General features: G+C 41.3%; 1 protein-coding gene across 1 annotated transcript in view; it reads right to left on the bottom strand.

The window, feature by feature from the left end:
• The window catches only part of C12H10orf67 (chromosome 12 C10orf67 homolog), a 135496-nt gene that overhangs the window by 91613 nt on the left and 17660 nt on the right, over nt 1-26223 (bottom strand). Inside the window, exons 4-6 of the mRNA XM_047754644.1 lie at nt 17374-17494; nt 11850-11993; nt 10659-10733 (exon numbers count right to left, since the gene is read on the bottom strand). Of these exons, the coding sequence (XP_047610600.1) occupies nt 10659-10733; nt 11850-11993; nt 17374-17494 (340 nt within the window). The remainder of the gene's footprint in view (nt 1-10658; nt 10734-11849; nt 11994-17373; nt 17495-26223) is intronic.

Below are 26223 nucleotides of genomic sequence, written 5' to 3'. Positions count from 1 at the left end.
AAGACTAACACAATGTGTACAAAGCAGCTTTAAAGCATAAAAGCATAAAAAATGATTTTCAAATGCAGAGTATTTTCTGATCCTCTCTTCTCTCCCTAAGCTCCTCATCTTTTTTCCAATTCAGTGGTGATCGCACCTCTGCCTTCATTCAGGGCCAAACCCGCAAGCTGCCTAGAGCCAACCAGATACACACTCTGCTCTCTCTTCTTGCGTTGGTTTGCCAGAGCTGCCATAACTATGTACCACACACTAGGTGGCTTAAACAACAGAAATTTATTTCCTCACATGCTGGAGGTGGAGAGTTTGAGATCGAGGCGTTGGCAAGGTGGTTTCTTCTCAGGCCTCCCTTCTTGGCTTATAGTCGGCCACCCTCTCCTGTGTCTTCACATGGTCTTGCTTCTGCATGTTTGTGTCCTAATCTCTTCTTATAATGACATCTGTCATCCCAGATCAAAGTTCACCCATCTGGCCTTACAGGACCACTGATCTGACCACTTAAAGATGAAGGCTCTATCTCCAAATACTGTCACACCCTGAGGATACTGGTTAGGATTTCACAAGTCAGCCCTTAACCACTTCCACAGAATGATGGAGAAGCCCTGTTCCCTTTAAGGTCAACACCTCCACCTGTGCTGTGCACTGCCCTCTGCTCCAGCCTTCTCAAGCAGTCTCTCTTGCACTCCATCTTCTATTTTGTTATATTGTGAATTTTCCCCTCAGGACTGGACCTCTCCTATCTGCACAGAGCATTCTCCAGTACCCCTTCTTTAAAAAAAAAAAAAAAATGTCCCTTGACTCTCAATTCCCGCTCCAGCCATTCCAGCCATAATCCCATCCCTTTATTCTTCTTCTCAATCCACATTTGATCTTCAACCTAGACCAGCTGACCACCCATCCCTGTCGCTCCAGGGTGATGCTCTTCTTGGGATCCTCAGTGATGCTAAAGTGAATACGGCCAATGTTACTTTCTGACCCTCCGCTTACTCAGGTCTCAGCATATTTGATACAATGGACCATCCCACCCTTCTTGAAACACTCTCTTCTCTTGATCTCCATGAGACCGCACACTCCTGGTTTTAATACTGCCTCTCTGACAAGCCCTCATCAGTCCTATCCTTGTATAAATACACTCTCTCCCTCGGTGATCTCACCCAGTCCAAAGGCTTTAAAATCTATTATGATGAGGACTCTCAGACGGGTATCTCCAGCCTGTCTTTTCACTGACCCCTAAACTCATACATTCAGCTAACTGCCTGATATCACCACTAAGATGTCTAATTCACTCATTTGTTCAACAAATACTTTTAAATGCTTAGTTTGTGCCAATTAATGTTCTAGGTGCTTGAGATACATAAGTGAACAGCACAGACCAAGAACCTTACCCTGGCGGAGCCTAAATTAATTCCCACATACTCTTCTTCCCCCAGACTCCTCCAATCAGTAATGTGACCATCTACCCAGCTGTTCAAGACAAGAAGCTAGAAGCTGGCCATGCATGATTCCTCTCTTTTGCTCCCCTCCCATGTCTCATCCACGGGAAAATCTTACTGGTGCTACCTCTAAAATATATTCCAAATCCAACCACTTCTAGCTCCATGTCTACTGCTACCATCCTATTCCAAACCACCATCATCTCTTACAGAAACTGCTCAAATGTCCCCTGTTCTTCCTGTTTCCACCCTTGCCTTCCTGTAACTCATTCTCCTCACAGCAAACAATAATAATTTTTAAATTTATTTCAGACACACAAGAGTACCACTACACACTCTCAAGAAGACTTAAAACCTCAAAGACTGAAAAAATCGAGGAAGTGGGATTATGGAGCAGGTGGAACTCTCCTACATCTCTGGAGGGAGTATAAATTGGTATAACTCTGGCAAACAGTATGACAGCATCTACTAAAACTGAAAATGTGCTTAACCTACGATCTAGCAAATCTATTCCAGCATACGCCCAAGAGAAATTCATTTATGTGTGCATCAAAAGACATACAAGAATCTTCCTAGCAGCACCATACTTGTTACAGGCAAAAACTGGAAACAACTCAAATGTCCATCTACAGTAGAACATTGGATTGACTGTATAGTATATTCATAATAAAGAACACTAGTCAGCAATGAAAACAAACTACTGCAACATGCAACAATACGGATAAATCTGAAAATGTGATGTCCAATGAAAGAAGCCAAACACAAATAAGTAAGTTCTCTATGATTTTATTTACACTAAAATTCAAAAATAGGCAAATTGAATCTACGGTGACAGAAGTCAGGTCACGGTTATCGTTGGAAAGGAGGGGGTTAATGACAAGGTGCCACAACATTCTTTTTTTTTTTTTTTGTCTTTTTGCTATTTCTTGGGCCACTCCCGCGGCATATGGAGGGTCCCAGGCTAGGGGTCCAATCGGAGCTGTAGCCACCGGCCTACGCCAGAGCCACAGCAACACAGGATCCGAGCCGCGTCTGCGACCTACACCACAGCTCACGGCAACGCCGGATCCTTAACCCACTGAGCAAGGGCAGGGACCGAACCCGCAACCTCATGGTTCCTAGTCGGATTCGTTAACCACTGCGCCACGACGGGAACTCCTGCCACAACATTCTAATTCTTGGTCTAGGTGGTGATTATCTGGTTTTGTTCATTTTTTTAAACCACAATTTTGAACTGTACACTTATATTCTGTGCACTTTTATGGGTGTATGTTATACGTCAATTAACGGTTTACCATTAAAAAGCCCTGCTCATAAAATATTCTTGCCAAAAGGCACAGAAGTTGTACTTGAATCAAATCAAGATTTTAGAGCTAAGTTCTAATTTAGAGGAAATATGAAAAAAGAGTGTATCTCCTCTGTTGCATATCTTCTTGAGAAAGCAAACAAACAAGTTCAGAATGTGGGATGCTTTGAAGGACAACTGTCTTTTGTATTGTAAAAGTCAATGTTAAGGGAAAGAAAGAAAAAGAGAAGGAAAAAAAGAAGTGCATTGCAACTAAAATGATTTCTTTTGACTGCAAAATAACACCTGATTATCATAAAAAAACTGAAGCATAATTGCTATAAAAATTGAAACAATACAGAAACTTCAAATTAAAAGTGTTTTAGGGAGTTCCCGTCGTGGCGCAGTGGTTAACGAATCCGACTAGGAACCATGAGGTTGCGGGTTCGGTCCCTGCCCTTGCTCAGAGGGTTAACGATCCGGCGTTGCCGTGAGCTGTGGTGTAGGTTGCAGACACGGCTCGGATCCCGCGTTGCTGTGGCTCTGGCGTAGGCCGGTGGCTACAGCTCCGATTCGACCCCTAGTCTGGGAACCTCCATATGCCGCGGGAGCGGCCCAAGAAATAGCAACAACAACAAAAAAGACAAAAGACAAAAAAATAATAATAATAATAATAATAATAATAAATAAATAAAAGTGTTTTATTTCTCACCATTCTCAGAGCATCCTTTTGGACTTAAAGGGGATATCTTTTAATGTACATTTTACTTTACATTTTTCACAAAATGTGATTCTATAATACTGTGTTGTTATGCTTTGGAAATCCCTCATATCCATACATACAAATTTACCGCAGTTTAGATGGCTGTGTATTTTTCTATCATTTGCATCTCTAAGTTGTTTTAGTCTGTTACTTCCTATCAAAATCTAGATTATAATGCTGCTAGTTATTGTACACGTATGTTCACCATTTTAACTAGTGGACTAGATTACTAGAAGTGGGATTGCTCAGTATAAATAAATGAACATTTGAATTTTTTATTAGATTTTGTTAAATTTTCTTCCAAAAGGTGCTACCAATTTACTCTTCCAGTCTATGTCTTGCCCATTTACCTACACCTTGCCAACACTAGATCACATCACCCTTGTAAATTCCTGCCAACCTCATAGAAGAAGTATTTTTTGTTTGTTTGTTTTATTTGTATCTATTTGATTTTTAGTAGGATTGAGCATCTTTTTATGTTTTTTGGCCATTTGGATATTTTTATTTCAATATTTTTTCCATATATTTTCAAGTTCCTATTGAGTTATTCAGCATTATCTTAATGACTGGTAGGAGTTCTCAATGTTTTAGGAATATTAATACATTATCTGCATGTTTTATTGCAAATATTTTCACAGTTGTCTTCAAACATTTTTTCTTTCTTTTTTTTTTTTTTTGGCCGCCCCAAGGCATATGGAGTTCCCAGGCCAGGGATCAGATCCCAGCTGCAGTTCTGACCTATGTGCTCTGCATCTGTGGCAACACTGGATCCTTTAACCCATTGTGCTGGGCTGGGGAACGAACCTGGGTCCTGCTGCTGCAGAGACACCACCAATGCCATTGCACCACAGCAGCAACTCCCGAGCTATTTTTAATTCCATTTGTTGTACAGAAGTTTTTCATTTTATGCCTATTTTTTATTTTTATTTTCCTTTTTAGTTTCTTTCATGCTGGGAAAGCCCTTCCCCATCTTGTTTGTTCATGTGTTTATTCTTCTACCACAAGTTTTCTAGCACCTGCTACGTGCCAGGTACTTTCTAGGCGTGAAGACAAGATCACTGCTCCCTCAAAGCACGAACTCCAGTGGGTAAAAGAGAACACAGAAAAAGACATAAACTTAAAGGAGACAATTTTAGGTGATGGTAACTGCTCTAAAGACCATAAACTGGAGTAACAGAACAGGAAACAACTGGTATCAAAAACAGTCCTACAATGCTGGTGGCCACAGGAGGCCAAAGAAGAAACCATTTGAGCAGCAATATGAAGATGGGGCAGGAGTTCCCATCGTGGCTCAGCAGTTAACAAATCTGACTAGCATCCATGAGGACGCAGGTTCGATCCCTGGCCTCACTCAGTGGGTTAAGGATCTGGCGTTGCTGTGAGCTGCAGTGTAGGTCATGGATGCAGCTCGGATCCTGCGTTGCTATGGCTGTGGTGTAGGCAGGCAGCTATAGCTCTTATTTGACCCCTAGCCTGGGAACCTCCATATGCTGCAGGTGGGCCCTTAAAAAAAAAAAAAAAAAAGTTGGGGCAGAAAGTTCCAGAAATTAGCCCTGAGGCAGGAATATGCTTGGCATGTGTGAGGGTTCAAAAGCTGCAGCAGAAGGAACTTGGGGAGCCTGGGGAAAGGGCAGGGAGATATGAAAAGTCTAGAGCCAGTGAGAGAACTTGGACCTCATTATGACTTCATAAAAGCCAGCGGGCTTTTTTAAAAAGGGTGCTAAGGAGTTTCCTGGTGGTGCAACAGGTTAAGGATCTGGCATTGTTGCTGCAGCGGCTCAGGCCACTGCTATTTTATGGGTTTGATCCCGGCCTGGAAAATTCTGCAAGCCTAGGGTGCAGCCAAAAAGAAAAAAAGGAGTGGGAGAGCTAAAAGGCTTACTTGCATTTTTTAAACATGTCTTCTTTTTTACAATGAAAACATTTAAATATACACTAAACAAGAGAAAGTGATAATAGTCTGCCATACATTTATCCACTTTTTTTTTTGTCTTTTTGCCATTTCTTGGGCCACTCCCGTGACATATGGAGGTTCCCAGGCTAGGGGTCTAATCAGAGCTGTAGCCGCCGGCCTACGCCAGAGCCACAGCAACATGGGGATCCGAGCCGCGTCTGCAACCTACACCACAGCTCATGGCAACACCGGATCCCTAACCCACTGAGCAAGGCCAGGGATCGAACCCGCAACCTCATGGTTCCTAGTCTGATTCATTAACCACTGAGCCACGACGGGAACTCCTTAGCCACCTATTTTGTGCTTAGGTATTTTTACAGGAATTCCAGACATCAAGTCCTGGATCCCTAACACTTCAGGGTTCATCTCAAATAATTAGGTTTTTATTTTTTATTTTTTTTACATAATCACAATACCAGCATCCCATTAACAGGATTGACAATTTCTTAATATCATTTAACACCCTGTCCATAATAACATTTTTCTAGTTGTCTCGAAACTTTTAACAAGTTGGGTCATTCAAAATCAGGATGCTAACTAGCCCCACATGCTGAATTGGGCTATCTGTTTCTTTAATTCTTTCAATCTAGAGCAGAACTTCTTTCCTTTCCCTTCTCTCCCTCCCTTCCACTGTGCAACTTACATCCTCAAACTATAGATAATGCTCGCATTCTCTCCTTCCCACTTTCTCATTCTTCCTTCTGCATTCCTGCCTTCCTTCAACAAAAGCTGATTAAAAACCAAGCCCTGGAGTTCCCGTTGAGGCGAAGCGGAAACGAATACGACTAGGAACCATGAGGTTGCGGGTTCGATCCCTGGCCTTGATCAGTGGGTTAAGGATCCGGTGTTGCCGTGAGCTGTGATATAGGTTGCAGATGCGGCTCAGATCTGGCGTTGCTGGGGCCCTGGCGTAGGCCGGCAGCCTCAGCTCTGATTAGACCCCTAGCCTGGGAACCTCCATATGCTGCTGGTGTGGCCCTAATAAGGACAATAAGACAAACAAACAAACAAATGAAAAAAACCCAAAAAAACAAACAAACAAAAAAACAAAACAAAAAAACCAAGCCCTGAGCTAGACACTAAGGATCCTCTGGTGGTTTCTGTCTTACAGAGTCTATACCGACACGTCCATTTCTCCAATGCATTAACCCTGTTACAGGAGTAACCATCCCAGAGGATAAGGCATCTCTCTCTCCTGGTCGGAAAATTCAAGTATTTCCCATTCCTTACAGAAAAACTTGAGAGACATAGGTGGGAATTTGAGTCCCAGGTCCACCGCTGATGATCTCTGAGACCTTGGACAGTTGCTCAATGTCACTGTGCCTTAGTTTCCTGAGTAACAGAAGAGGATACTAGTGTCTCTTTCAAATGCTTATTTTATGGGGTTGAAGCAGGCAAAAGATACTTGGGCTTGCTCTCTGGAGCAAGCCCACATTTGTTTGTTTGTTTTGGGGCGGGGTTTTGCCTTTTTTGGGGGGGGGGCACACCCACGGCATATGGAGGTTCCCATGCACTGGATCCAATAGGAGCTACAAATGCCGGCCTATGCCACAGCTACAGCAACACAGGCTCTGAGCCGAGTCTGTAACCTTACACCATAGCTCACAGCAATGCCAGATCCTTAACCCACTGAATGAGGCCAGGGATTGAACTTGCATCCTCATAGATCCTAGTCGGGATCCTGAGCCATGAAGGGAACTTCCTGGGTACCACATTTTAGATAAACCACATAGCACTTCTGCAGAGGCATAACTTGACTTTTAATCAGCAAGAACACTGACTTCAAAAACTAGGCTAGGAGTGCCCCTTGTGGCTCTGCAGGTTAAGAACCAACATAGTGTCCCTGAGGATGTGGGTTTGTTCCCTGGCCTCACTCAATGGATTAAGGATCAGAGGTCACAGATGCAGCTAGGATCCAGTGTCACTGTGGCTATGGCATAGGCCCCAGCTGCAGCTTTGATTCAACCACTAGCCCAGGAACTTCCATATGCCACAGGCATGGCCATTAAAAAAAAAAAAAAAAAAAAAAAAAAAAAAAAAAAAAAAGGAGAAGGAGAAGACCAGGCCATGAGATAGCTACTGTTATCAAAACAGCACCACCCTTTGAGCCACACTGGGAACAGAAGAGCTGATCTGGGGCCCCAGTTCTTGCTGCCTGCTCATTGTGAAGACTGAATTTAATACTATATCTAAACTCCTAAACTCCTTTGTATGGTGCCTGACACAAAGAACGTGTTAGCCCTTTCACCATCATTCAAATAACAATACAATAAAACGTATCTGTGCAAACGTTCAGGAAATCTCCTAAGTTACTTACTTTAACAGAATACTGCTGGGCAATTTATGGCTAATGTAACCCAGGAACTGAATTTTTTTTAGTTTTATTTTTAATTTAATTTAATTTTGTGTCTTTTTAGGGCCACATCTGCAGCATATGAAAATTCCCAGGGTAGAGGTTGAATCAGAGCTACAGCTGCTGGCCTACACCACAGCCAAAGCAATGCAGGATCCAAGCCTCATCTGTAATCTATACCATAGCTCACAGCAACGCTGCATCCTTAATCCACCGAACAGGGCCAGGGATTGAACCCGCATCCTCGTGGATACTAGGCAGGTTCGTTACTGCAGAGCAATGATGGGAACTCCCATGAATTTTTAAGTTAATTTTGATTTCATCAGCCTTGTATTGAAGTGGCCCCCAAATGGGACAATGCAACAGCTAGTAATGCTGACCACATGCAGTTCTCTGTCCAGGCCTTGCTCCCTTTTCACTTGTAACTGGAACCGAAAAGTCAATTTACCTAGCCAGTTTTCCCTAACCAACACCCTTCCTTTGAGTAACAGAATCTCTTTTCCATTTGGGTAAATCATCTCTTCACTATTACCTTCTGGGGTGGATAGTATATGACTGCCTGGCTATGGGTGGGGGTGGGGGATCAATAATCAGGCCAGATCAACCAGGGTCAGTCTTGAGATTCTTACAGAAATATTTAGAAAGAGATGTTCTCTATGAGTTTGGCCCTATGTGGAGAGAATCTGCCTGGGAATTTAACCAGCAAAGAAGATAGAAGCAGGGGATGAACAGTTTCTTGATGACATTATTTGAGCACCTAGATCCAGCTTTTCCTGAAGTCATTACTATGGCTACACTGTTCAGTTACAAGAGCCAATAAATTCTTTCAGCTAATACCAGTATGAGTTCGACTTCTTTTCCTTCTTTCTTTCTTGCCTTTTTTTTTTTTTTTTTTGCTTTTTAGGGCTGCACCTGTGGCATATGGAGGTTCCCAGGCTAGGGGTCTAATTGGAGCTACAAATTCTGGCTTATACCACAGCCACAGCAAGGCCAGATCCCAGCCACATCTCCAACCTACACCACAGCACACAGCAATGCCGGATCCTTAACCCACCGAGCAATGTCACGGATCAAACCCGCACCCTCATGGTTCCTAGTCAGATTCATTCCCACTGTGCCACGATGGGAACTCCAGTGTGAGTTAGATTTCTGACTTGCTGCTAAAAACATCCTGACCAATGTACACTATGCAGTCTGCCAACAATATCTTTTTATTCCTGTCTGCCAGCTGAATACTTTAAAATCAGCACAAATATAGCCTCCTCTGTGAAGCATTTTAAAAGCATCCCAGCAGAAATAGCTACTCCTTCTGTGGCATCACCATAACTCCTGGTATATGTGTTATCTATGCATTTAAAAAACTATTGTTTTAGCATTCCTACTGTGGTACAATCAGTTAAGAATCAGACTATGGTGGCTCAGGTCGCTGCAGAGGCGTGGATTCAATCCCAGCCCAGCACAGTAGGATAAAGCAATGTAGGTCACAGCTGTGGCTTGGGTTCATTCCCTAGCCTGGGAACTTCCATATGCTGTGGGTGTGGCCACAAAAGTTTTTTAAAAAAGTAAAAAACTGGAGTTCCCATCGTGGCGCAGCAGAAACGAATCTGACTAGGAACCATGAGGTTGTGGGTTCGATCCCTGGCCTTGCTCAGGGGGTTAAGAATACAGTGTTGCCATGAGCTGTGGTATAGGTCACAGATGTGGCTCGGATCCTGCGTTGCTATGGCTGTGTGTAGGCTGGCAGCTGTAGCTCTGATTCGACCCTTAGCCTGGGAACCTCCATATGCAGCAAGCGTGGCCCTAAAAAGCAAAAAAAAAAAGGTAAAAAACTATTGTTTTAGAGTTCCCTGGTGGCTTAGCAGGTTACAGATCCAACATTGTCACTGCTGTGGCTCTGGTGACTGCTGCGGCATGGGTTCAAACCCTGGCCTAGGAACTTCCACATGCCACAAGTGCAGCCAAACAAAGTATTGTTTTGATTTGTTTATAACCACTCCTTGCATTCTTTCTTCATCTCTGTAATGTCAGTGTCTAGCATATATTAATTGGAAAACAGTATTCATTCAACAAGTGTTGCTTAAAGAGAAGGTGAATTTGTTTTACTTAAAGTTATCACAACCTAATATTCTATGGTGTTTGTTGCTTCCTTTTATTTGTTAAAATAGATATGTTCATTAAGTTGAGCCATGTGCGGTCACCGCAATGTGATCTTTTTGGCTCCCCTGAAGGCAATTTCCTCAAGGACAAATTAATAAAAATTGATAAGGATTACAGCTATCTTAAGACCCCTTTACCACATCTGAAATCTGCAGTCAGTGAGCAGAAAGCTGTAAGCCTAAATGCTAACATGAGAAAATAAAGGACCAGAAAAAGACACCAACACCCACTGGAGTGTCATGAATTTGTAAAGAGATTATTTATCCGATAAACATTCAGACTGCACTTATATTCCCGACACTATTGTAAGGATCAATTCATGTCACTCCTTAGAACAGGGCTATGAGAGCGGTACTAGATGCTCCTCATCTGCCAGATGAGGAAACTGAGGCAGAGAGGGTCAGTATTTTCCCTAAAGTCACAGAGCAATTGAGTGGCAGAGCCAGGCTTCAAATGCCAAGATTCATCACTTGCCCAGGTGTCCTAGATATCAGATTGGAATTTTTGGCTCAAAAGTTGTGTCACCATAAAGTGTTATTTTGATACATTTAAAGTAAGCATGAATAGTCTTAGACTTGATTCCCCTTTGGTGACCTGAAGATGGAGGAATCTGATATTCAAAGCTAAAAAATCTTCTGAGAACCCAGGGTGAGCCCCACACTGCACATTCCCAGAATATAAAGCCGATCTCACCCATAACAGCACAAAAAACCCACCTTGTACATTCCTTTGATAGTAGCTATGGCGTCGGCCAGCTGCTGATTGTAGCATTTTCTTAAGGTGTCCTCATTCTGCAAATGAAAAGTATAATGAGCACCATAATGTATTTCCAAACACACCTCTCATATCTACAAAGGAGGGGCTCAGGATAAAACCACCAGATCATCATGGTCTCTAGAAAACATTACTTTATAATCATTTCCTCTACACTACAGCTATTTATAGCACATCCTATTTTCACGTATATTTAACCAAAAGCAAAAGAGAGCTCAGACGGATAAACTAAATACAGATAATGCGAACATTTTATTTCATCTTCCATGTCAAAGTCTTTTTAGTGTCTTCAAACTGCTTTTAAAATAGTGAAATCTATTGGGAATTCATATCCTCTTCTGGTCCTGGTACTTTCTGGATGGATTATGCTCAGGAGGAGAAATCTAGGGCCACAAATCCACAAATAGGAGTTACTTTCTGATAAATTAAATTATTTGATCCTCTCTGTTATGCATAACAATGAAAGATAGTACATCTTTAAAAAATACCCTTGATTCTGATATAAACAACCAGTAAGCTTTTGACTTAGAATTGGATGGCAATGTGACTGTGCCACTTAATATCTGTCTGACTTTAGACAAGTTGCTTAACCTTGGTGGCTCAGTTTCCTTATCTGTAGAGCAAGGATAACAGGATTTCCACTTTAAGATTGTTGAGGGACTTAAAGAGGAAATACATTAAAAAGTACTTTGAGGAGTTCTCATGTGACCTTATAGGTTAAGGATCTGGTGTTGTCACTGCAGTGGCAAGGGTTCAGTCCCTGGCCTGGGAACTTCCATATGCTGTGAGTATAGCCAAAAAATCTTTTAAATTAAAAAAAAAAAAAATGGAGTTCCCGTCATGGCTCAGCGGTTAACAAATCTGACTAGCATCCATGAGGACGCAGGTTCAATCCCTGTCCTCGCTCATTGGGTTAAGGATCCAGCGTTTCCGTGAGCTGTGGTGTAGGTTGTAGATGCGGCTTGGATCCTGAGTTGCTGTGGCTATGGTGTAGGCTGGCAGCTACAGCTCCAATTCAACCCTTAGCCTGGGAATCTCCATATGCCACAGGTATGGCCCTAAAAAAAAAAAAAAAAATTAAAAAAAATTTTAAAAATTAATCTATATACAAAACAAAGGGAGAGAATTTCTACCTGCTGGTAACGTTTTTCAACTGTCAGGATCCTGTCATGTAGAGAAGTGAAGAGTCTGCATGATTCCTCTTTAAGACGGTCCTCAAACTTCAGGTGAAGCAATTGCTTGAGGAACCCAAAATCCACTTGAAGGGATTTAATAACCTAAAAATGGAAAAACATTGACATCATATGTGTATAAACTCTGAATAAATCTTGGCTGATCCCTAAAACACACACACGTGGAGTAGATTGTAAGCTGCCCAACTAGAGCTACAAGAACAAACCCAAGTTTGGGCTGCTAAGAGACAGCTAGAAGTTTGAGACCAAACAAGTTCATTGAAAGCTAAAACGAAAACTTCAACAGTCTTAAGAGGAATATCTACATAGGTCAGAATTCAGAACATGACATTCAGAATTCAGAACATTGTCTAGGATATAATCTAATTTCAATTTGTAAAATATATGCTTTGTATAAATGTATATTATGTATTTTGGAAAAAAAAAAAAGGGTATATCACCACAACAGGGAAACAGTCTTAATCCCAGACCTTGAATCACTTAGTTATAGTAAACATATTTTAGGGTGGCCTTATGATTTCTTCTCCTTACTATGCATGTCCTTGTAAAATTCCCTTCCCTTAAGTTCAGGCCAAACAATGACTTGCTTCTAACAGTAGAATAAGGTAAATGTAATGAAATATCACTCACGTGATTGTCTTATGTTATATACACAAAAGTGAATGGATTTTATAGATGCAGTTAAGGACCCTGGTCCCTAATTGGTTGACTTTAAGTTCATCAAGAGTGGTTTATCTGATCAAGTGAGCACTTTATTTTTTTTCATTTTTTTTTATTACTCAAATGAATTTATCACATCTGTAGTTGTATAATGATCATCACAATCTGATTTCACAGGATTTCCATCCCACAGCCTGGGCACATCCCCCCATCCGTAAAACTGTCTCCTCCTCCGGAGACCATAAGTTTTTCAATGTCTGTGAGTCAGCATCTGTTCTGCAAAGAAGTTCAGTCTGTCCTTTTTTCAGATTCCACATGTCAGTGAAAGCATTTGATGTTGGTGTCTCATTGTATGGCTGACTTCACTTAGCATGATAGTTTCTAGGATGCCTAGGATATAATCGAAATTACTTGATATACAAAAACACAAACAAAACAGGAAAATGGATTCAATCTCAAGAAAAAAGATGATTAAGACCAACACCAACATTACCCAAATGTTGGAATTAGCAGGCAAAGATGTTAAAGCAACTATCATAACTATGCATGATGAAGTAAAAAACAATACACTTATAATAAAAAGGAATATTTGGCAATATCAGCAGAGAAATAGAAATTATGATGAGGAGTTCCCATTGTGGCTCAGTGGTAATGAACCTGACTAGTAACCATGAGGATGTGGGCTCACTCCCTGAACTCATAAAGTGGGTTAAGGATGCAGCGTTGCTGTGAGCTGTGGTGTAGGTCACAGACGAGGCTTAGATCTTGCATTGCTATGGCTGTAACAATGGCTGGCAGCTGCAGCTCTGATTCAACTCCTAGACTAGGAAATTCTATATGCCACATGTGTGGCCCTAAAAAGCAAAAAAAAAAAAAAAGAAGAAAGAAAGAAAGAAAGTAAAAGAAATTATGAACTATGATTAAAAAAACAAACAACTCTTGGAGTTCCCATTGTGGAGCAGGGGAAATTAATCTGACTAGGAACCATGAGGTTGAGGGTTCGATCCCTGGCCTTGCTCAGTAGGTTAAGGATATGGCGTTGCCATGAGCTGTGGTATAAGTCACAGATGTGGCTCAGATCCTGCATCCTGTGTGGCTGTGGCTGGCAGCTGTAGCTCTGATTAGACCCCTAGTCTGGGAACCTCCATATGACTTGGGTGCAGCCCTAAAAAGCAAGCAAACAAACAAACAAAAAACAAAAAAACCCTTTAGAATTGAAAAAAAAATCTGAAATTAAAAATTTATTGGAAGAGTTTAGTGAGTTCCCTTGTGGCACTGCGGATTAAGGAACTGCTATTGTCATAGCAGCCCCTTTGGTTGCTACTGTGGCATGGGTTTGATCCCTGGCCTGGGAACTTCCACATGCCATGAGCATGGCCCCAAAAAGAACTTCACTGGAAGAGTTTAACAGAAGACTAAAGACAAAAGAAGAAAGAATATGTGAACTTGAAGATAGATTAATAGGGCAACAGAGAGAAAAAAGATTTTTAAAAATTTTAAAAATAAACAGAGGTCAGGGCCCTGTGAATCAAAAATCAGAGATCTGACATACAAGTAATTGGAGGAGAAGGAGAGGATAGGAAGGGGGGGTAGAAAAAAATATTTGCAGATATAATAGCCAAAACTCTCCCCAATTTGGTGAAAGATGTAAACATTCAAAAAGCTGAACAAACCTGAAAAATCAGACTAAATATATATATATATATAACGGGCTGGAAACAAAACTTTAGGAAAGCAGTTAAGTTAAAACTCAATAATATTTAGAGTAACTAATAAACTTCTTATCAAACAAACGGCCTTTATAAAGAAAATGGGAAATTAGAGCATTTAAATCTAAATTTTTTTTTTTAGGTCCACACCCACAGCATAGGGAGGTTCCCAGGCTAGGGGTCCAATCAGAGCTACAGCTGCCAGCCTATGCCACAGCCACAGCCACGCCAGATCTGAGCTGCATCTGCAACCTACACCACAGCTCATGGCAAGGCTGGATCCCTAATTCACTGAGCAAGGCCAGGGATCGAACCTGTGTCTTCTTGAATACTAGTCAGGTTCATTACTGCTGAGCCACAACAGGGACTCCTTACATCTAAATATTAATAAAAACACTACATTTCAAAATTTTGGGGATGAAGCTGAAGAAGTAGTTAGTGGGAAATATACTATCTTAAATGCTTATGAAAGAAAAGAAGGGAGCCTTGAAGTGAAATATCTATAGGCATGAACAGCTTACAGCTCGATGTCCATTACACTGGTCCTTTCTTACTGAGAGAAGGGTGATGTTGTCAGGGCAGGAACGCGCCCCCCTAGAGTCCTCTGCAGTGAAAAGTGGTCATGTTATATAGTTAAGGCCAATGAGAGATGAGCTGGAGTTTTCTATGGGAATTTTTTGCTCTTTTAGTAGAGCCACCACTGCCCCTCTCAACTTCTCCCATTTTCTGCTTTCTCTATGAAATGCAGAGAGAGGCTGGAAATGGAGCCGCCATCGGGTTACCACGAGTCAGAAATATGATAGCAAAATCCATGCATGAATAATGGAGCTGTGTGTGAAAAGATAAAACGAATCTGATACACGGATGACATCAGGGAGCTACTGCCCTAACTCCTAACTCTGGATATGCTACCCCAAGACTTGTTATTTAAGTCAACATAGGTGCATTGCCTTAATAGATGCAGACTATTGCCTTTGGAATGGATTAGCAATGAGATCCTGCTGTGTAGCACTGGGAACTATGTCTAGTCACTTATGATGGAGCATGATAATGTGAGAAAATAGAATGTGTACATGTATGTGTAACTGGGTCACACTGCTGTAGAGGAGAAAACTGACAGAACACTGTAAACCACCCATAATGGAAAAAAATAAAAATCATTATATAGAAAAATAAAATAAAAAAACCATAGGTGCATTGTCTATACCTAGAGCTCTATGCCATCCCAACTGATACTCATTTCCAATCCAAGGAATTAGAAAAATAAAAACAGGAGGCACAAGCAGGTTAAGGATCCAATAGCATGGGTTCGATTCCCCAGCCCAGCGCTGTTGGTTAAGGATCTGGGGTTGCCATAGCTGTAGCATAGGTTGCAGCTGCAGCTTGGATTTGATCTCTGGCCTGGGAACTTGCATAGGCTGTGGGTGTGGCCAAAAAAAAGAAAAACAGTAAACTCAAAGAAGGAATTAAATAATAAAGATAAGAAATTTACGAACTAGAAAGTAAAACTATGATAGGATTAATAAATACAGAAGAAATGACTAATGTACACACCCTCTGACTCAGAAATTTCACTTTTAAGAATTTACACCACAGATTTACTGGTGTGTGGTTAGGTACAGAATTATTCATTGCAGTTAAAAGGTGTGAAACAACCAAAATGTCCATCAATAATAGGGGGACAGCTAAACAAATGATGCCATTTTGAGAAACAATGTACTTATAAAACAGGCAAGGCTGCTCCTTAGGTACCAAAGTACACAAATGATTTCCAAGTTATATCGTGAAGTGAAAAAACAAGCAAAGCACCCTCCCCATGTGAGTAGTACACCACCCCATGTGAGTTTTACTGATGAGCACTTTTGACAATGACTCTCGATATCCAATGTGTATGAAATACCTTGTTTCTTTACAATCAAAAAAGACCCAAAGGAAATATGATAGTCTATTATGGATTTGACAAAGCTGTATGGTGGTATGTATAGGGGAGAAAAACTTGTCACCTCAAACTGTGTCTCTTTGGCATGATGATTTATTTATGTTGGTTATTTTTAAGGTCCCCAAAGAAGTAGGAAGAACCTTTGACCATAACTGCCTAAAAGGGTATAACGAGTCAACCTGTTCCAGGCAGGAAGCCATCACCGTAGATAACTATAGTATAAAAATGTGAACTAGCTGTGTAGACAGGGAGGAACCCAGGCAAGCCTATTTGTTAAAAATTCCTCTGTGATCCATTGTCTCTGCATGGCCCAGCAAACATCTGTTGACCAAATATTTGCATTTCCATCTTCATGTGAATTGCCTTCTTTTCCTGTGAAGTCCCAAACATCCTCTTTTGTCTTTAGCTGACATGAGCGCTTTGGCTATTTTGGCAAGTTATTCAGTTTTCCTGGGTCTCGCCCACATATATGTTATTACATTTTTGTTGAATTTTCTCCGGTTCACCTGACTCAAGCCAATTTAAATCTTAGTCCAGCCAGAAGAACCTAGAAGGACAGAGGAAAATTTCTTCCTCTGTGACAGTGGGCGACAGAGTTATTTGCTTTATTTTTCTCAACATTTTTTGATATGCCAAATATTTTATCATTTTTAAAGTATCTCAAACAGAAAATATTCACAGATATCAAAAGAATTCCAGAGAGAGTAAGAAAACATTTCACTAAACAAGATAACATGTACAGGCAAGACATAATACGATACAAATACAAGTAGTAGTTTATACTAATATTTTTTTTTTTTTTTTTGGTTTTGGTTTTTAGGGCCGCACCTGCAGCATATGGAGGTTCCCAGGCTAGGGGTCTAATTGGAGCTGTAGCCACCGGCCTACGCCACAGCCACAGTAACGCCAGATCTGAGCCGTGTCTGTGACCTACACCACAGCTCACAGCAACGCCAGATCCTTAACCCACTGAGCGAGGCCAGGAACTGAACCTGCAACCTCATGGTTCCTAGTCGGATTCATTTCCACTGCACCATGACGGGCACTCCGCTAATATTTTTAAATGTCAATCATTTTAATTCTGTCAAGGAAGAGACATAAAGGCAAATACTACCTAAAGATGATCTCAAAAGTTTCAAAATAAATCCAGATTTACCTGCACAAGCTTTTGTGTAGATGAACTCAACTCCTGTAATTGCAAAATCTCACTGGAATCTGTTTGAGTAGCATGGTCTGTGATGAAAAAGCCAATCTTCAAATCATCTGAAATGTTAAATCTGAAAAAAAAGGAGGGGAGCGGGGGAGATTAAATGTGCTGTATATAATCAATATTTCCTTCAAAATAAATTTAGTGAGCATGTTTGGTGTAAATCATATTTTAAAGATTCAAAGGATTGGTGAAGTGATGAAATCCCCGGAATTATCTGCTCATGATTTGGGGTTTTCCCTAGGATTCTGCTGGATTATCAGCTTCTCTGGACTGTAGCACATTGTTCCACTGATACTCCTCTTATTTCCATTTTCTGAGACATGGCCAATTTACAAGCCTCCTTTTAATATCTTATCCACTGTTTCACGTGTGCTGCTGCTTGAAGCCATTATAAATTGTGCATGGACATATTAAGGTAAGACAGTGGTTCTCAAAGTATAGTCTGAGGAGCCCCCGGGGTTCCAGAACACTCTTTCAGGGAATCCACAAGGTCAAAATTATTTTCACAGTAATATTAAGATTTTATTTTCCTTTTCCACTATCATTCTGTCATACGTGTTCAGTGGAATTTTCCAGAGGCTACATGTCATGTGGCTGCATGACAGAAAGCATGCAGAAGCAGACAGAATTCAGCTATTTTTCCATTATGCCAAGCACTAAGAAGATTTGCAAAAATGTAAAATAACACTATTTTCATTAAAGTTTTTCTTTTGAAAAATGGAGTTTGTTTTTCTTTAAAGTATGTTGTTTATACTAATACCGAATTGGTTTATCATTATTTTAAGTGTTTCTCCTTTAAAAATTTTTGAATATGGAAACTATGGATAGCTACAGAATAAACTAGAGCTCTTTGAGGTCCCCAATAACTTTTAAGATTGTAAAGAGGTCCTAAAACCAAAAAATTTGAGAATTCGTTCTTTAAGAGAACCACACCACTGTACTATATTTGATTTTAAACTCGATTCCCAAAAAAAATCTAAGTAGGGGAAGTATTTGTAAAGCTCTCCTCCAGACTTTTAATGACGGGCATCTCAAATGGTAGTAAGAAAGCCAGTTTTCCAGATGTACTCTTTGTTATCAGACTGAGACTGTGCAAAAAAATAGATCCATTTTTTTAAAAAAACGTCAGTATGGCTAAACTATAATCTAGTGTCTAGCGTTACAAAGAAGAAAATGAAATCAGAGATTTCTTGCTAGCAAAATGAAATGCTAGGAACAGTATTAAAATAGAGGTCCTATCCTGGTGACACTTAGCCCAAGCCCTGTACAGGACCTATTACTAACCGGACGCACAGTTTAAGGAGGAATAACTACTGGTTTCTAAAATGTGAGCTGGAAAAAGAGAGCCGTGAAAGCCCAGGTAGAATCCCCAGACCTTCAGCGTAGGCTCCCTGGACAGCATCTGTGTTTCTACCCTCCCTTGTCTGCTGACCAGGCGGAAAAGACTGTGATGGGGGCACTCCAAGGCAACTCCTTTTTTTTACTGCCAGCAGTGCCTCAGATTTATCTTCGCAGAGCTTGGGAGGCAGGGGTGATCATATTCCCAGTGCCAAGGGTCACTCCTGTCTGGTCTCAGCCCACCACAGTGATGTCACTCTTCGGAACAGATGTTTTTGAGGTGGGCGTGGAACTCAGTTCTGGCGCATGTGACGTGAGGAAAGATCTGCCAGGGGCTCGTAGGGAAGCTTTCTGCACAGGAGAAGCAAGGAGAGGTTTCCTCTCTGACTCTGGACATTGCCCCGGGTAGGAATGAGGCAGGAACTGGCAGGGTCATCTGGTGACCGCAAGAGGGGCCAGCCAGAGGGCAAAGCCAGTGCATAGATGATGAGCTTTTTGAAAAATGATTTTGACTGCTGACTTTGTTTAGCCATTGACTTAACTAGCTCTGAAGCCTGTCATACCTCTCGTCTTCCTGGAATGTCATATAATAAATCAACGATTGCTGAGAGTTTCTGCCATCCATGGCTGAAAGCATCCTAACTGATGTTCTATGTGATATCATGTAAATTACTTACCCTTTCTATGCCTTAGTTTCCTCTTATACAAAACAGTAGTGCCTATTTCATAGAGATATTGTCAGGGTTAGTGAGTTGATACTCAGAAGTACTTTGAATGGGATATGTCACACTGCAACCCCTCAAGAAATGTTGCCCATTTTTGGTGCTGTGGTTACTACTATCACCGCTTTGTTTTTAAATATCATAGTTTATCTATCTATCTATTTATTTATTTATTGCCGCACTCATGGCAAGCAAAAATTTCAGGGCCAGGGATCAAACCCGTGTCACAGCTGCAACCTGAGCCACAGCAGGGACAACATCAGGTCCTTAACCTGATGCACCACCAGGGAACTCCTATCATAGTTTTTAAAAATCATGTTTAGAGAGTTCTTGTCATGGTTCAGTGCTAACGAGCCCAGCTAGGATCCTTGAGGATACAGGTTTGATCCCTGGCCTCGCTCAGTGGGTTAAGGAGCCAGCGTTGCTGTGGCTGTGGTGTAGGCCAGCAGCTACAGCTCCAATTTGACTCCTAGCCTGGGAACTTCCATATGCCAGAGGTGCAGCCCTAAAAAGAGGGGAAGAAAATCATGTTTAGAGAAAACTATTAAAGCATAGCAATATTCCACTAAGAAAGGCTAAATCTGAAGTTCCCTGCTAGACTAGCAGTTAGGGAAATGGCATTTGTCACTGCAGCAGCTTGGGTCACAGCTGTAGCTCAGGTTAGATCCCTGGCCTGGGAACTTCCAAGTGCTGTGGATATGGCCAAAAAAATAAAGAAAAAAAATTTTTTTAAAATGGAAAGGTTAAACTTAACTTTAAAAAATGTTTGGTATTCATTATAATGATTCTCAATTAATTCCACTAAATTGTCGACTAATATTCCACACACTCCTCAATATTATATGATGACAGACCTGTCAGCCACATTTTCTGACTCAGAAGGAGGAGCAGTAATGCTGTACATCTCAATTTCAATTAAAATTCCTGGTGTTTCCTCACAGAAAATTGCATTTTAGATTTGGCCCACTTCATTTTAGGAGCCTATACTTTTTCTTATCAACACAGCACCTTGCCGAGAGGCAACATCCGTGAGCCCCAGGCATCCTTGCACATTCTTTCTGGGCACGTCAAGAATACAAAGCCTGGACCACTTTTTTTTCCGAGGGCCGTCCCTGAGCTGTGTTTGCAGTGAGCAACCCCAAGGATGAGGTAATGTCTTTCCCCTGCCAAGAAGCAGGCTTGCTGCTCTTCAATATAAAAGTGGTGCTTCCCCATCCCACCCCAAGCTCTGGCATCCTCTCCATTAGCATGACTCGCTGCATGTGTAGCCACCCACGGAGGTCTTTTGTGTCACCCTCTTGGCACTTAGAGGGCTTGAGGAATCAATGTGAATCAATGTGAGTCACCAACACTGTTTTTGCCATGATGTTAAAGTCCCTTTGTTTCTGACCCTGGAGTCTTGTCTTCTGCTAACAGCCAGGAAACAGTAAAAAGCAAACCTATTAGCTTGTAAGGATGGCAAGATTTCAGACATGCAGATCCTGGACAGGTATCTCAGCCATAAAATCCTTTCAACAAATGCTTGTATTCAATGCCTTTTTTAAAAAGCTAAGATATAACAATCAACTGAAAAGGATCGCCAATATTTAAGGGTTTGTCTATCTAAAATCTATAACCATTTTTGAAAATAATTTGTGAAAACTACCACTGAATTGTAATCACTATGTTAAAAGTAAATATAAATGATATTACACTGCACTATAGAAATGGATGAATCATACGATCAATTATAATAAACATTTAAAAGAAAATTTTTGGCTGCACCTGCAGCATGCAGAAATTCCCAGGCCAAGCCACAGCAGTGACGATGCTGGATTCTTAACCACTAGGCCATCAGGGAACTCCTCCTTAAAAAAATGTATTTTTAAAAGCAATTTATGACCAATAGGAGAAATAAATTTTTAGGTGGTGGTGCCATAAAATTTCAGGGAAAAAGTTCTTGGTACTTTTCAAAGATGACAACTACTACTGATGACAAACTGCACATGTGGCTTTTTTTTTTTTCCTAGGATATGTGTTTTAGAAATTTTAAAGAAATTCTTTTATGATACATTTGGGAATCTTTAAAACATGAAATAAAAAATAAAATCATAATACTTCTAAGTTGTTCCACAAAACACAGATAATAAACATTTCCTAAAATTACTACAAGTCTCCAAAGGTTTGTCATTTTATCCTTTTTTTGTTTTTGTTTTTGTTTTTTAGGGCCACACCCATAGCATATGGGCATATGGAAGTTCACAGGCTAGGGGTCAAATCAGAGCTACAGCTGCCAGCCTACAACACAGCCACAGCAACGCTAGATCCTAACCCACTGAGCAAGACCAGGGATCGAAACCATATCCTCATGGATCCTAGTCAGGTTTGTTACACCAAGCCATGATGGGAACTCCAGGTTTGTCACTCCCATTGTCCCTAGAGGTAGCTTACTAAAACCCAGGTCATGCCACTATCCTGCTATGGAGGATTTTAATGGTCTTCTCCTGCCTGGCAGGATTAAATTCAATTTTCTTCTTGTGACCTTCAAGATATGGGTGCAAGGGAGTTCCCGTAATGGCTCAGTGGTTCACGAATCCGACCAGTATCCATGAGGATGAGGGCTCCATCTCTGGGTTCAATCGCTGGCCTCGCTCAGCGGGCTAAGGATCCAGTGTTGCCGTGAGCTGTGGTGTAGGTTTCAGAGGCAGCTCGGTTCCTGCGTTGCTGTGGCTGTGACGTAAGCTGGCAGCTGTAACTCTGATTCGACCCCTAGCCTGGGAACTTCCATATGCCACAGGCGTGGCCCTAAAAAGACAAAAGATAAAAGACAAAAAAAAAAAAAAAAGATGAGGGGCAAACTTGTTGGAGCTTCCTGCATTTAACAAAGAATAACTGAGTACCTACTATTTGCCAGGCACTATTTTTGACACTAAGGATAACAGCAGTGGACAAGGCAAAGTTTTTGTTCTCATGAAACTTATAGCCTAATGGGAGCGACAACCAGGGAACAAGCAAACAAAAAAATGTTGTATATTCTGAGATAATGGTAAGCCTCATCTCTCATTATGTATACCCCACACACCCTACTCACATATCACAAACCTTCCTGTTAAATGTTCCCAAAATACACTGGCAACTTGGCAGTAAATGCCTTGGCCTAGGATGCAGATTCCTCAAAGTTCTACCTATCAAAATCAAATACAGTCACTTTCTTTGGGGAGGGGGGCACACCCATTGCATGCAGAAGTTCCTGGACCAGAGATTGAACCTAAGCCACAGCAGTGACCTGAGCCACAGCACTGATGATGTCAGGTCCTTAACCTGCTAGGCTGCCAGGGAACTCATGTAGTCACTTTCTTTTTCATCTTCCTTTCCATTCATTCTCTTCCCTTCCCAGAGTGCAGGAATCAACATGGTGGCCAATGACATGAGTCAATTGGTCAACGATGATAAAGGCTGAAAGCCAAAGCCATGCAAAGGAGAAGGCCAACAGTTCCAGGAGCCAAGGATGGAGGGCAGTTGGGAGAGCTGGGGCAGCACAGAGACAGCAGGCAGAGGAGAGAACCTGCATGGCTGGGATACCGAATACACTAAATAAATAAGTAAATATACTAAAGATGATCGAAGTCGCGTTCTTCAGTCCCAGATAAGATATTTACAAGCACAGAAAAAGAGGAGGCTAAAAGTACCCTGAGATAATGGAATGGAGTTGGAAATTTTGGTATGAAGGCATGGTTTTATAATGATATAAATGGATAGATAAATAGTTATAGGTACTGACATGTGTATGTGCACATACATCATACACATGTACATATATTTATATACATTTGTGTCTAGTTCTGTCCAATGAGCCTAGAAGCAATGACTCCCCAGAAGCACTGAGCACATCGAACACCAGATGGTTTTTAAATACCATTCCGCACTAAAAGGAACCTAGACTTCTTGGAAAAAAGGCTGGTTTCAAAGCCAAGACAACAAAAGTATAAAATGAGCCTGGAACATCATGTCATTCCAGAAAGTGAGGAAATACATACATACATACATACATATACACACACAGACACACACATATATATGATGGGGATACGTGAATGTGATGTGGAAACGAGGCTGAACATATTCCCATTGGCCATAACTAGGACAATCTGAGCATCAAAATAAGTGACGAAAGTATCAGATCACAACCTATTGAATAAAGTAGGAATCCAGCAGTCCACACTGATAGGAATGAATGAATGGATAAATATGAGATAAATGAAAAATGGACAAATGAGAATGAGAAGCTCTAGTAAATGCAGAAAAGAATGATGAAAACAGAATCACCGTTTGGCAACCACTGACTGGTTAAGGTGGGAATTAGCAATAGCAGCTAGGGCTAAGCTTAGCCAAAAGTCTAAGGCTGGTCAGTGGACGTTTGATTAGGAAAAGGAAATTTTATCAAAAAATTAAGAATAGGACTACTAGGAGTTCTTTCAGGGCACAGAGGGTTAAGCATCCGGCATTGTCACTGCAGGGTTATGCACAACAGCCACGTGTCCACTGACAAGTGGATAAAGAAAATGTACCAGGAGTTCCCGTCGTGGCGCAGTGGTTAACGAATCCGACTGGGAGCCATGAGGTTGCGGGTTCGGTCCCTGCCCTTGCTCAGTGGGTTAACGATCTGCGTTGCCGTGAGCTGTGGTGTAGGTTGCAGACGCGGCTCGGATCCCGCGTTGCTGTGGCTCTGGCGTAGGCCGGTGGCTACAGCTCTGATTCAACCCCTAGCCTGGGAACCTCCATATGCCGCGGGAGCGGCCCAAGAAATAGCAACAACAACAACAATAACAACAACAACAAAAGACAAAAAAAAAAAAAAGAAAAAAGAAAATGTACCATGTGTATGCATGGATATGTATGTGTGTGTAATGAAATGTTAATCATAAAAAAGAAAACAAATGCCTGCCATTTGTAACAATGTGGAGGAAACTTGAAGGCATTATTCTAAGTGAAATAAGTCAGACCTAGAAAGACTAATACTGTATGATCGCACTTGCATGTGGTATCTAAAAAAGCCAAACTCAGTGTTCCCATCATGGCGCAGCAGAAATGAATCTGACTAGGAACCATGAGGTTGCGGGTTCCATCCCTGGCCTTGCCCAGTGGATTAAGGATTTGGTGTTGCCATGAGATGTGGTGTAGGTTGCAGACATGGCTTCGATCTGATGTTGCTGTGCTTATGGCATAGGTCAGCAGCTGTAGCTCTGACTGGACGGATTCCTAGCCTGGGAACTCCATATGCCATGGGTGTAGCCCTAGAAAAGCAAAATAAATAAATAAATAAACAAAAATTTAAAAATTAAAAAAGCACAAAAGCCAAACTCATGGCAGTGGTGGAAATAAGGAAATGTTGGTCAGAGGGTAAAAGTTTCCAGTTATAAGATGAATAAGACCTGGGGCTATAATGTACAGCATGGTGACTACAAGAAATAATAATGTTTGTATACTTGAAAGCTGCTAAGAGAGTCAATCTTAAATGTTCTCATTAAAAATAAAAGGGAGTTTCCATTTTGTCTCAGCAGGTTAACAACATGTATCCATGACGATGACTAGTATCCATGAGGATGTGGGTTCTATCCCTGGCCTCGTTCAGTGGGTTAAGGATCCGGCATTGCTGTGAGCTGTAGTGTAGGTCACAAAGGTGGCTCGGATCTGGGGTGGCTGTGGCTGTGGCATAGACTGGCAGCTGTAGCTCTGATTCAACCCCTAGCCTGGAAACTTTCATATGCCACAGATATGGCCCTAAAAAAGCAAAACAAAACAAAAAAACACCCTATGTGAGATGATGAATGTGTCAACTAACCTTATTGTGATAATCATTTATAATATGTATATACTAAATCATTACATTCTACATTTTAAACTTATACAATGTTATATGTTAGTTATATCCCAATAAACCTGGGAGTGGGAGAGGAAAAGGAAATTATGAAATACCTACAGCCTATGCACAAAATAGTAATTTGTTACAAAGGAAAGAATGGTGAATTTATGGTGGAGAACCTTGGGAGACATCAACCCACCAAGGTCAAGGTTAAAGCACCAATGAGGGAACAGAGTGAATGACATGGACCCACCAAGGTTGATGCCATGGGAAGATGTGACTTCATTTCAGTGGCATTTCTGCCAAGACTGCACAGCCTGAGTCTGGCTGTAAGGAGAGAGCAGATGGACCCAGAGAGAGTTGGTTATACTACAGAATGTTGGCACTTTTTTTTTTTTAGGCTGCACCCAAGGCATGCAGAAGTTCCTGGGCCGGGGAATGAACCCATGCCACAGCAGCAGCCAGAGCCACAGCAGTGAAACCTCCAGATCCTTAACCCATCAGGCCACCAGGGAACTCAAGAATGTCTGTGCTTTTAAAAAGTGTCAAGGGCATATAAACGACAAGAAAAGGCTGAGGAATTCTTCCAAATGAATATATCTGAGGGGACAGGCTAGCTAAAGACAACACACACTCCTAGATAGGATCCTGGACCAGAAAGGAAAAAAAGACTCATTGCTGGTATACTTGGCACAGCTTGAATGAGTGAGAGGGCTGTGCAATATTATCTCCTGTTTTGAGAGGGAAAAATACACTTGAAGGCTTAGGAGTGATGGGAACTATGTCTATAGCTTGCTCTCAAAAGGTTCTAAAAAGACTAATAACGAAAAAATAATGAATGTATGAGTGTGTATGTAAACACGTATGGAAGGAAGAGGAGAAGAGATAAAACAA

This window comes from Phacochoerus africanus, chromosome 12 (genome assembly GCF_016906955.1).
Source record: "Phacochoerus africanus isolate WHEZ1 chromosome 12, ROS_Pafr_v1, whole genome shotgun sequence".
NCBI lineage: Eukaryota > Metazoa > Chordata > Mammalia > Artiodactyla > Suidae > Phacochoerus > Phacochoerus africanus.
This window is presented reverse-complemented; position numbering and strand designations above follow the sequence as displayed.